Below are 12,227 nucleotides of genomic sequence, written 5' to 3'. Positions count from 1 at the left end.
CCTCAAACTAGCAAGAGGAAAGTTGAAAGCAAACCTATGAATGTATTGCTTTACTCAAGGAGTAGTGGATGCTTGGAACAGACTTCCAGCAGAAGTTGTGAGTCCATCAACAGTAAATGAACTTCTGACATGCGAAGTATAAACATAAAAGGTCTATCCTTACAATAGAAAACAATGGGGGGACTCGACAGACCACCAGGGTCTTTTTTGACCATCTCTCTGCTGCTATGTTTCTAGGAATTTCACATCTTTACATGCTTCCCCTCCCATAATATTGTTATTGTAATAAATACAAAGATCTGTAGGTTGGCCACTAGAGGGAGCAAGCAAACAATTAGAAACATTGTAACTTTAATACTAGTATGAATAATATTTCAGAAGAGGTAAAATGATTTCTAATCACTTACAATGGATGCTGCACCTTGATGTTTAAACATTTTAGTTTTCTGCAGAATCAGCTGGTCCTCTGAGCATCGACTCCAATATCCTGTTTTAGGGTGGTTCTTTTCCCTTGCAGGATCCTATGGAGCCACCCCTGTGTGTGCTAGTAAGCTGTGTCACAAACACACAGACACAGCAAGGCAAGACTACTTCCTTGCTCCCAGCCCTCTTCTTCTCCTTCCTCCCTTCTCCAAGCTTGTAGATGAATAGCTGCTGGAGACTGCTGTGTCCATTGTGATCTTGTACTGGACCGGAAGTTAAATGAAACAGAGGTGAGAGAGTTGGAGCCGTTTGGAAAATCCATATTGCTCCAATGAGGAGGGGATCCATGCACTGATCGGAAGAAATGTCACACCATATCCAGTGCGGTTTGAGCCCGGAAAGCACTAGATCGCTTCGATCAAGCCAGGCAGCATTCTGGGGCGGGAGGGGGCATGTTGGTGTCATTCATGACAACGGCAGCGCTGACACGCCCCCTGCCCGCAGTGTGATCGCTTGCACTGGAACGTGAGGTACAGGAATGCCCTCCGTTCCAGTGCAGTGTGAACAGGAAAAAATTGTGCATGCAGCATTTCTTCCGATCAGTGCATGGATCCCCTCCTCATCGGAGCAATACGGATTGGATGCCACCACTGACATCTGTGTCCAGTTTTTTCCTCCATGGAGGAAATAGCTAAAACTGCCGGACCCCATGTTAGGTCTATGGGGAGTCGGATGTAAAACGAACATCAGATTACCCCAATGTGGCACGATCAGGTCTGGTGAAACGGAACTCTGTTCGGTTTGTTTTTCTGGACCTGGTCGGAGTTGGGGTTAACCACATGTAAACGGACCACCATCCATTTACACCCAGCTGCCCATAGACTAGCATGAGGCATCCCATCAGGTCGGCTTGAAAAACCTGGCAGGCAGAACCGAGCGGCCCACCCGTGTGAAAGGGGCGTAAGAGCTGAACAGAATGTTGTAATTTCCATTTGACATTATATAAAGGGTGTAGTGTGATATTTAAATAAAACCTGGAGACGCTGAGAATTGACCCCAGGATCTCATACTTGCAAAATGTGTGCTCTACTACATCCCATCCCAGGGTATGTGAGTCAGACACTGACAGATAATCTTACACCTAAACCTGAACTGACTGGGTGAGGATCATAAGAGATCTTGTTTTGCATCCCACCCTGAAATAAATCACCTCACACGGCAGGTTCACATGTATGGTTTGTTGACACCCATCCTCAGACAGTGATTTTCACCCTCCAGGGTCTCATTTACCTGCATCTGTCATATGTAGCTACTTGACAAAACTTGGAGATGCCGGGGATCGAACCCGGGGCCTCATACATGCAAAGCATGCGCTCTACCACTGAGCTACATCCCCTGATGCATGACTTGCGTAGGAAAAAGAAACCTGAACTGACTGGGTGTAGTTAGGAAGGAACGCAGTCTAAGAATTCCTGTGTCACTCAAAAGGACAATAAAGAAGGCGGCTTGTCTAGCACAGCTCAACTCCACTATGCAGCTCCCACTGTGTGACTCGCCGGAAGGGTACAATGTACAATCGGAGTGATTACAGGGCAGAGGATGTATTCTTCCTGCCTGTGCAAGACTTCCATGCAGAATTATCTCAGGCAGAACATTGCAACTATGCAAAAATCCCTTGACTGGAGGTCAACTGCTCGTTTTTTAACCACTTCCAGCGGGTTCGCGTACATCCTCAGCTGGAAGTGGTGATACCAAGAACACGCTGGTGTGTGTGTGTGTGTGTGTGTGTGTCCGGTGCTTCCAGGGCTCCGCTGTCCTTCATGTGAGCCCGGGACCGGGCGTGGAGGGTCTCCCCTGATGGATCGGAGGAAAGATCAGCAGCTTCCAGCAGCTGAGCTCTCCTCCGATCACTGGACCCGGAAGTGATGTGCATTACATCACGTCCGGTGTCTCTGGGCGCATTCTCCGGCTCCTTGAACCAGAAGAAGGAGCTGGTGAAGCAGATCTCTGCTTCATCAGCTTCTTTGGGGTCCCTAGGTGACCTCTGATGTCGCCATAAAGAGGACCTGTCACATTATATTTGCTATTACATAGGGGGCTGATTGTAATAACAATAAAGCGGAGTGTAAAAAAAAAATTATCATATTAAAATTTAATAAAATTATATAATAAGTCAGATGCGCCTACGTGCAAAAACAAAAATTCCGCCACACGTTATATATCGTTGCGAGAGCCGGAATGAGAGCAATAATTCTAGGTCTATCAATCATTGTAAGCACTAAACTGATGAGCCGTATAAGCGTTGTCTATGGGAAATTTTGGTTATTGTAGTTTTTTTGCGGTTGCTGGAGATCTCTGCCAGTTATTCAGGAGCTGGCAGAGACCTGCGTCACATCTACACACACGGGAGATTCCCCTGCATACTTACAGATATATCCGGTTTCTGGCATCTGGGACCTTGCAGTGACCTGTGGCATCTGTGTGCATGCATGCCGAATACCAGGAAGAGTCCCGCAGCATGTTTGCGCATGTGCAGAATTTCACCACACACTGCCACCTGGGATGCTATGTGGCAATACTATTATAATAATAGGTTTTACAATTCTATTAAAAGGGAGACGGGAGGAACCAGAGCTAAATACCTTTTGAAAAGGGTGAAGATTGGCTTTCAGTGCCGGTTCACACCACAAAGTCTGCATTCCAAAGCGTTCAGCCTCTGGAATGGATGCTGGCCGGCTCCTTGTGTTCAGGGGCGGGAGTGGGCGTGACGGTGCATTGAAATCAATGGCACCGCAGCCACACACCCTGCTGTGAGCACTATCTTTGCAGATTGCACTGGACTGGAACACAGGCACTTATGTGCCATGCGTTCAGGTGATCGCACTGCAGGTGGGGGGCGTGGCCGCGGTGCTATTGACTTCAATGCACCACCACTCCCCCTCCCACCCATGAACGCAGGGAGCCAGCCGGCTTGCATTCCAGAGGCTGAACGCTCTCGAACGCAGTCTTTGTGGTGTGAACCGGCCCACCCATAAAAAAAAAAGAACTATGTCCAAAAAATTTTTTTTACCATTGGTTCTCTTAGGTCACAGGAGGACATTTACCAGTTTCCTCATGTGACCCAAAACTCAGCATATAGCAGGCATTAATTGTGGCTCTATAGTACAGGCATGGACAAATGAATATGGAATTTAGGAGCCAGTCTGTCCAATCCAGGAGCCAGCAGGATTTGTTTTCCCACTAACAAGAGAAATCCTCAAACGTTAGGTCCCAGCTGTCATTTTTAAGGAGCATTGGCTACCCGTCTCCAGGGATTTGTTCGGCCCGGCTGTAGTCAGATATGTCAGGAATTTATTCATGAAAACTTGTAAAGTATGTAGGTTTGCTTTAAGAGAGTCCAAGCACAGTGCCCTCAGGAATGACAGTAATATGACACATGGCAGCTGAACACATTTACAATCATAATGACAGTACAAAGGTCCCAGCAATGATGGTCATCAGCCACAGGGTACACAAGGCATATGATAGAAGAAATTATCTTTTGCAATGGCTGGTGACATCTCCTCGAATGAACCTTACCTGGTTTCACTGGTTTGTCATCCATCAGTACGTCACCCAGAAGGCACCCACATGCTGAAAAGTTGTACTTTGGTTTTTGCCACCACCAGAATCGGTTCTTCTTGACCACCACGCTGAGAAGCTGGGCCTTAGCAGAGTCATTTAGACTACAGACCGGTATCAGCTCACCCCCCGCGTCGATTTCTTTAAGGAAAGTCCTTGAGGCTTTGCAAAACATCTTCACTGATCAAACACCTACAAACAGAAATAGATCTGTATCAGTTCACACAGGTATTATCCATTGGAAATGAAGGATTCGTTCCGGGATATTCTTGTTGTATAAATTGTTTTTATTAGGCTTCATTTTTCTCAATTTTAGACAAAAATGTCAAGAATTGGAAATTTAGGGTTCAGAACTGTGTTGCGATATTGGATGTTTTCAGACACAAATAGATTTGCAATAGATTTGCAATTTGCAATACAAATCTAAGTAAAATTAGACTTCAGGGTTAATGACCTTCTCCTCTCCCTCATGTAACACAGTTTGGGACTGACAATTGGGTGAGAAAACTGGCCGTGCAGCTAAAGCTAGGTTCACTCTGGCAGCAATCATGCACGAAGCCGCGCGGTCATGGGATCACACACCACCGTTGATCGAGCTGGCAGTGCCATTATTTTTTAACTGGGGTACCATTATTTTGAATGGCACCCCAGTCACATTGTGTGGTTTCCCACCGTGATACCACCTGTGCAATTGCTCACAATAGAAGTTGGGGGGGCACACCCCACCCACAACAACACACATGTACCTTTTTTCAGCGATTGCCGTGTGGATATAACCCCATTGAAATCAATGACTGCACGATCCTGGGACGATCGCCGATATGTGAACCTAGCCTCAAACTTTGGCTGATTCTTGCTAAATCAGCCGATATTCGAGTTGTACGTGGCCCTGTCAGCTCCCAGCTCAACAAAAGTCAATCGACTTTTGTGAAAAGGAGCTCACCTGATAATTCTCAGCCAAACAGCACCTGCATCCAATCACAAGCCCTAATGTCACCTAGGACCCCCCAAAAGAAGCTGATGAAGCAGAGATCTGCTCCATCAGCTTCTTTCCAGCATCTGAAGCTGGAGAGTGACACAAGAATGCTGAAGTGATGTATTATACGAGGAGAGGGGACCGGAGGGAGCTCCATAAAGAGGACCTGTCACCTCTCTATTTACCCGACTTGACCCGATCTTTTATATTTTACCAAAAAACTGGGAATAAAATGTTTCCTAACATAATGTTAAAAAAAACTTTTTTTTTAATTTTTTCAACATTTTCTGTAATTTTTCCTAATTATAGTAAAAAATAAAACCCGGTGAATAAATACCACCAAAAGAAAGTCCTATCTGTCCCCAAAAAATGGTATAAAATTCATTTCAGTACAGCGTTGCATGACGGAATAAACGTCAGTCAAAGTACCGCAGCGCTGAATACTGAAAAATGGCCTGGCCAGGAAGGGGGTCTAAACACCTGGTCTTGAAGTGGTAATGTCACTTTAAAGAAAATAACCTTGGGGTACCACACGCGATCTGCCTGGCACCTCAGAACACTGTCTGTCCTCACAAAGGGTTAGAGACTTAGTAGCATTGTATGTTAATGAGAGGAAGCTCAGTCAGTCTGTCCCTGATTTTGTGCCTCCAGAGTGCTCAAAGTAGCCTGGAATCTGCACAAAGACCTTCACCAAGGAAATATCTAGGTAACAAATATTTTTGTAGAAAACATATTTGTAGGTATGCTGTGTGAATAGGAACAACAAACATATAGCTGGGCTTTAAAGAAGAACTCCAACACACTTTGCCAACAGACGGACTTTGCGATACAGGTTGATTACCGCTTGCGGCCAGGAATGGCGCGGGTCTGGTTTCTGGTATACGAGTTGCCACTCCATTTGTACTATACGGAAGTACAGGTCATTTACACGCCGCCTGTGACCGGCAGGTTTCTTCGTTTTAAACTGTGAGTGTATACTACTTTTTTTAATAAATGTCAATTCGTTACCATACTATGAGGAGTTTCCTTTTTTAATTTTCGATAGTCAACGACCCATTGGACACCGCTGGGAGTGCCGCTGAGACCGCATTTCTATTGCCTAAAGTCAACCACAGTGTGGCGAGTGCGCACCCCAGAGGGGAGAATGTCGTGAACACGAACACAGGGTGTGAATAAAGGATTTTTTCAAACACTTTTTGGATTATTGTCATCAATTAGAAAACTTTAGATTTGGACACACTATATCACTCATTTTTTGTTGCACTTCCTTATGGACTATTAATTTGGGATCATTTTGATGCACTTCATTTATTATTCATCACGTTTGATGTTATTTAGCACAAGGCGTTTATATCCACATTAAAATTGTGTTAAATATTGTGGGATATATGCATTGATATATAGATTGTATGCACGTTTGCACTGAATAGAGACTCTGCACCTTAGATTTCACGAGCTGCCACCAGGATAAGTACACTGGCAGTTTATTCATTAGAGGCTTTTTAATGCTCACTATTTAATACCCAGATAGGTACAGTCCATTGATTGGTGACCCTGAGCGCTGCACATTTACTATATCCATTCATTATTAATGGGCTTCTTAAGGTAACTTCTAATAAAACAACTGGGCAACATTTTATTAACCCTTGCAGTGGTGCTACCCCCCGCATTGCACACGTTAACTGCTCGTTTGTCTAGGTCTAGTTATACTCACCCAATCAGATCATTGGAGCCGGCTTGTTCTTAAGGTCCCCACACACTTTGCGATAATCGTGGGAAATCCCGCGATCGTACGATTATCGTAAGGTGTGTGGAAGCCGTGCGACCTCTGCTACTGTAAGGTCGCACGACTTTTAACTTACGAACATGTTCGAAAACCCGCCGAGCATCGTACGATGTTAGGCGGGTGTGTAGCGTGTTCGTAAGATAAAAGCCAGACGCAAGCGCACACTGCCCGTTCGGCATTGCGGTCATCGGAAGCCCGCCCCTCAGCGGGGCGGGCTTGCGATCATCGCAAGTACGATCTGCCTGTCCAAGATAGGCAGATCGTACGGTTTGTTAAGTACCTTACAACCATCGCAAGACAAAAGTCTTGCGATGGTTGTAAGGTGTGTGCCCAGCATTAGACAGGACTCTAGAATCTCTCTTCCCCACCTCAGCAGCGATCTAAGAATCCTTGTGTCATCACATTCTACACAAGTGTATAGATGGGCGGACGCCGAGGAACATTCCTTCTGTGGAGACACGCTTCAGTGACTGGAGAAGCAGGGAGCCCGCTCGGCAGTTCAGCTGAACATAATATTTTTTAGCACCTAGAAATGAGCAGTTAACCCTTGCAGTGTGGGGGGCAGCCCCAAAGCAAGGGTTACTAAAATGTTTCCTCAGAGTTCTTCTTTAAGGTTTGAACACTGAATTTTGATAGGGAGTGCAGTCAGCGGTTTGGATAAAAGTTTTTATTTCTTGGTACAGTTTTCTAGAAATAACGCACGCAAGTACGCACGCACACGTGTCACATCTGCTAATATGTAAACACATCATCATTGAGATGTTATTGCTGGAAAGCTGGAATGAAGGGCTTCTGCTAGATTTCCTTATCTGTTTGTACCACAATGAGATCATTTCTGTCTTGTAAAACAAACTGTAAAAACTGAGAAATACCCGACACACCCTGAAACGTGTCAGAAGCTGAAGATTCTTCAACCGGAGTAACTCTGCAAGAGAGCGAAGATCGGGGGCACGGGTGACCAAATGGGTCTATTTTTTTTTCAAAGGGTGCTTTTTTTGGGGGGGCGAACCTCGGAGGCGGCTGGCTGTTACAGCGCTCCCTCCCGCCTGTCTCCTCCAATGCTCCAACGATAGAATGTTCCTTGGCATCCTCACGGCCCATGCACTGTTTATTGAATGGGATGACTCAAGGATCCATAGATTGCTGGAGCGGAGGCGGAGAGAGGCTGCAGGGACAGGTGTAACAGTCAGCTGTGAGCGTCAGGCCCTACTTGGCAAAGGCCAAGACATTTTTTTCCTGGAGCTCTTCTTTACCATTATTAGCTATTGTAGTGGAATTATTTATATGAACTCATATACTTCATGATGTTCAGATCCGCATATACATTATTATTAATATTATGCAATATAAAAGGTTATTTAGTCCTACAAATTGAGCAGCTTTATACAGACATGAACTTTAAACAGATGAACCCTAAAGGGCTTGTTCACACCCATTGCGGTGCGTTCCAGAGCGGTAGATGCTGGAACGCACCGCCATCGCTCACAAAACTTCCCCCTGCGCTTTATACGATCGATGCATCCAGGGATAATGATTGATTCCTAACCGCATGTGATCATATCACATACCATTACATGCGGTGTACAGGGTAAAGGTGCCCATACACTGCACAATTCTCGTACGAGAATTGCGGGAAATCCCGCGATCGTACGAGAATCGTGCAGTTTATGGAAGGCGTGCGACCGTTTCTACTGTACGGTCGCATGTCTTCCGTCGAACAAGCAGGCTGGAAAACCCACCGGGAATCGTACGATTCTCGGCGAGTTAGTGGCCTGCTTGTTCGACAACTGCCGAACGGGCCGGTGTGCGCACGCGTACACTGCCCGTTTGCAGTCATCGGAAGCCCGCCCCTCACTGTGGTCATCGGAAGCCTGCCCCTCATTGCAGTCATCGCAAGCACGCCCCTCAGGGGGGCGGGCATGCGATGATCGCAAGTATGATCTGCCTGTCGTACGTTTTTTTAAGTACTTTACAACCCTCACAAGACAAAAGTCTTGCGAGGGTTGTAAAGTGTATGGCCACCTTTACATGCTGCGGCCGTCACCTGATCATGAACTTGAATGCGTGACAGCTGCTGCTTCCGCCCCCCGCTCTTAGACCGCTCCCTGGAGCCTCTCTCCCCCTCCGCTGCAGTAGTCTAAGGATCCTTGAGTCATCATGTCCTATACGCTGGTCATAGGATGCGAGGACGCTGAGGGAGATACAATCATTACAGCGAAGGAGAAGGGCTGGAGGGAGCGCTGTGACAGCTGGACGACTCTGAGGTTTGTGCGCGTAGAACTTTTTGTTATTTAAGTCCCTGGATGAAAACGAGCAGTTACCCTGTGCAGTGCGGGGGTAGCACCACAGCAAGGGTTAATAACAGTTTGTTGTTTAACATGCGTTGCATTAAGAAGCCCATTAATAATGCATGGAGTGACAACACTGGGGCTGCAGCTAACGAATATTTTTAGGGCTGCAACAACTAATCGATTTTGAAAATAATCGTTAGCTGCAGCTCTAAATATTTTCATAATGGATTAGTTGCCCGCTTTTTTTCCCCCAACTAAATCGATTGGTTGTATAAAAAAAAAGTCTCTCCCTCGCTCTAATCGATGATGAGAATAGTTGCCAACTATTCTCATCATCGATTATCGATTTAGTCGATTAGTTGTTGCAGCCCTAGGCAACACATACCAGAAACCAAACCTGTGCCATTCCCGGCAGCATCCTGCATTGCAAAGTCCGTCTGTTGGCAAAGTGTGTTGGAGTGTCATTCAGAATAATTGGGACTGCATCACATCAATGCATCAATGCAAGCGACGTGCGCTGATCTCAACGCTTATACTACCGCAACACAATAGAGTGAACCTAGCCCTAGGGGATACTGGTAATAAATGTAGAAGTATGTACTCGGAATTTGATGACTTATTCACACCAGAAAAGGCGGGCATGTACAGCTCCGTGCTGCGTGCACGGCCATATCGGGCAGCTCCCGGGAAGGACAGGTGCTGGGTGTGATTAGTACGCAATCCCCGTCCTTCTCTAGGGGAGTACGCTGTCATGCGCCGCCCTACGCTCACCCGCCCTGCACGTCCGAACAGACCCGCATTTCGGGTAAGCGTAGGGCGGCGTATGACCGCGTACTCCCATAGAGAAGGACGGGGGCTGTGTACTAATCACACGCATCGCCTGTTCTTCCCGGGAGCTGCCCGATACGGCCGTGCACGCAGCACGGAGCTGTACATGCCAGCCGTTTCTAGTGTGAATGAGGCCTTGCTGTCACCAGCTGGTGAGCACTGGTTTTTATTCAAAGGAAGCGACTTGTAATAATGTCTATCTTTATTATAATAAGCTCGTAGACACGGATGTGCAGTGTACAGGTCTCATTTCTGATACCGACTCACAGTAAGGAACACACAGGCACGTGGTCATCTCCTTCTACAGCTATAAATACTTCCACTTGTGAAATCAGCATCTCAAAGGATGGCCTAATCCCACCGACTGGCAGCACGGATCAGCTTTTTACAGAACACAGCTGGTAAACAACACTTCTTTACAGGAAATACTTTCAAAGAAAACTTAAAAATACTTAAAAAAAGAACTCCAGGTTTCAGAAAAAATAACCCCCACGCTGCAAGGGTTAACGGTTTGTTTTGGTCTAGGGCAGGGGTAGGCAACCTCGGCTTGGGGGGAGAGGTGAGCAGTCACTGCTACAGGACCGAGGATTGTGTGAGTATATCTTTATTTTCGCTCCTAGACCTAAACAAGCAGTTAACTCTCGCAGTGCAAAGTGCAGAGTTCTTCTTTAATGTCACCTCTTCTGCAGCCATTATATAGAATAATCTAGGATTGTATTATTTGTTCAGCAGAAATGACAATTTTATGTCTCCTTTTTCCTAATAAAACTATAAATATGATGAATAAATGTCTCTGTATCTGACCAACCACAACACTTGTTGTTGTATTAAGTGCAAAGATATTCACATTCTGCTATGACATCAGAATTGCTCAGAGAAGACATTATCGGCCCCATTCACAAGTGAGAGTCTCATGCTGCACAGCTGACAGCACCTGAGGCCGGTCTCGTGTCATTGGACTTCCTGAAATTGCTTGCGGGCGATCGCCCCCCTGGACTCAAACTGTTTGCGTCCAAGGGCGATCGTCTGCAGGTAATCGCAGCACATCCCATGCATGTATATGGGAATCACTTCCCACCTGCAGCTGTTCACACGAGTCGTATGGAGCACACTGCGATACTCATCCAATCGCAAACACAAATGGGTCAACTCTCTGGAGGGAAATCCCTGGTGGTCAGCAGAACTAGTGTCCCCATTGGACGATTTCCCATCTATTCCTGTTCTGGGGACAACCCAAAGTTTGGGCTTTAATTTCACTTTCAGTGATAATGATCACCAGGACAAATAGAGAGGCTGAATCTCCCTAACGGGGACACAGACAGCAATATAACCTGACGGGTTCTAATCCCTCTCCACTCCAAAACTACAAAATAAGTAAATACAAAACTTTCTGCTTCAGTTGCACTTTAACCATAAATGTGGACCTAGAATTATTGTGTTATTATTGTGTACGCACACACACTACAGAGCCCGCCCCCTTACACACGCTACACGGATCCCGATTCCCCCCCTATCTACACAGAGCTCCCCCCATATACACACACTGTACAGAGTTCCCCATCTTCACACTACACAGAGTTCCCCCTATCTACATACTTCACAGAGCCTGCTATGCCCATACACACAGCCCCTATCTACACACTACACAGAGCCCCATGTACAACACAGAGCCCCATGTACAACACAGAGCTCACTTTGCCCAGAACTCACCCCTCAGACACATCCAGCCACTTCTTCCAGAACTTGGATACACAGCACAGCTTCCCCTATCTCCGCTCTCCCAGAACTCTGTATATTTCATTGGTGGAAGGACGAGGCTCAGGAGCGCTGTGATTGGACGAAGAGTCTGTCTGTATTAGAACACCAAGGAGGCGGGATTACTAGGAAGCCTGCACCTAACATTAACCTTTGCTGTGCTGCAGACTGAGAGTCCTCCTATTGTATTCTAATAGATGTTGAGAGACACTGAGGATGACTATAGATGTGTCAGAGATCTGAGTTTTTATAACTAGACTGTATATATATAATGTACTCCTGTATATAACATACTTATTTATATAATGTACTCCTGTATATAACATACTTATTTATATAATGTACTCCTGTATATAATGTACTTATTTATAAAATGTACTCCTGTATATAACATACTGATTGATATAACCTATTCCTGTATATAATATATTGATTAATATAATGTACCCCTGTATATAATGTTTTCCTTTATTAGGACATGTACTGTATATTCCTGGGGTCGTGTTAGATTGTTATTGTGTACTCTGTCGGTGTGGTGTTGGTGCCC

The 12,227-nt window shown here is 45.8% G+C and overlaps 1 protein-coding gene and 1 non-coding gene across 2 annotated transcripts in view; both read right to left on the bottom strand.

Annotated features, from left to right (window-relative positions):
- The window catches only part of DFNA5 (DFNA5, deafness associated tumor suppressor), a 66,412-nt gene extending 62,180 nt beyond the window's left edge, over positions 1-4,232 (bottom strand). The window contains exon 1 of the mRNA XM_018575595.1: positions 4,003-4,232. Within this exon, the coding sequence (XP_018431097.1) occupies positions 4,003-4,219 (217 nt within the window). The 5' untranslated portion in view covers positions 4,220-4,232. The remainder of the gene's footprint in view (positions 1-4,002) is intronic.
- On the bottom strand, positions 1,748-1,819 carry TRNAA-UGC. Its single transcript has one exon. It is a non-coding gene; the product is annotated as a tRNA-Ala (tRNA).
- Positions 4,233-12,227: the final 7,995 nt, after the last annotated feature.

Source organism: Nanorana parkeri, unplaced genomic scaffold, assembly GCF_000935625.1.
Source record: "Nanorana parkeri isolate BGI_ZX_2015 unplaced genomic scaffold, ASM93562v1 scaffold4, whole genome shotgun sequence".
NCBI classification, from domain to species: domain Eukaryota; kingdom Metazoa; phylum Chordata; class Amphibia; order Anura; family Dicroglossidae; genus Nanorana; species Nanorana parkeri.
This window is presented reverse-complemented; position numbering and strand designations above follow the sequence as displayed.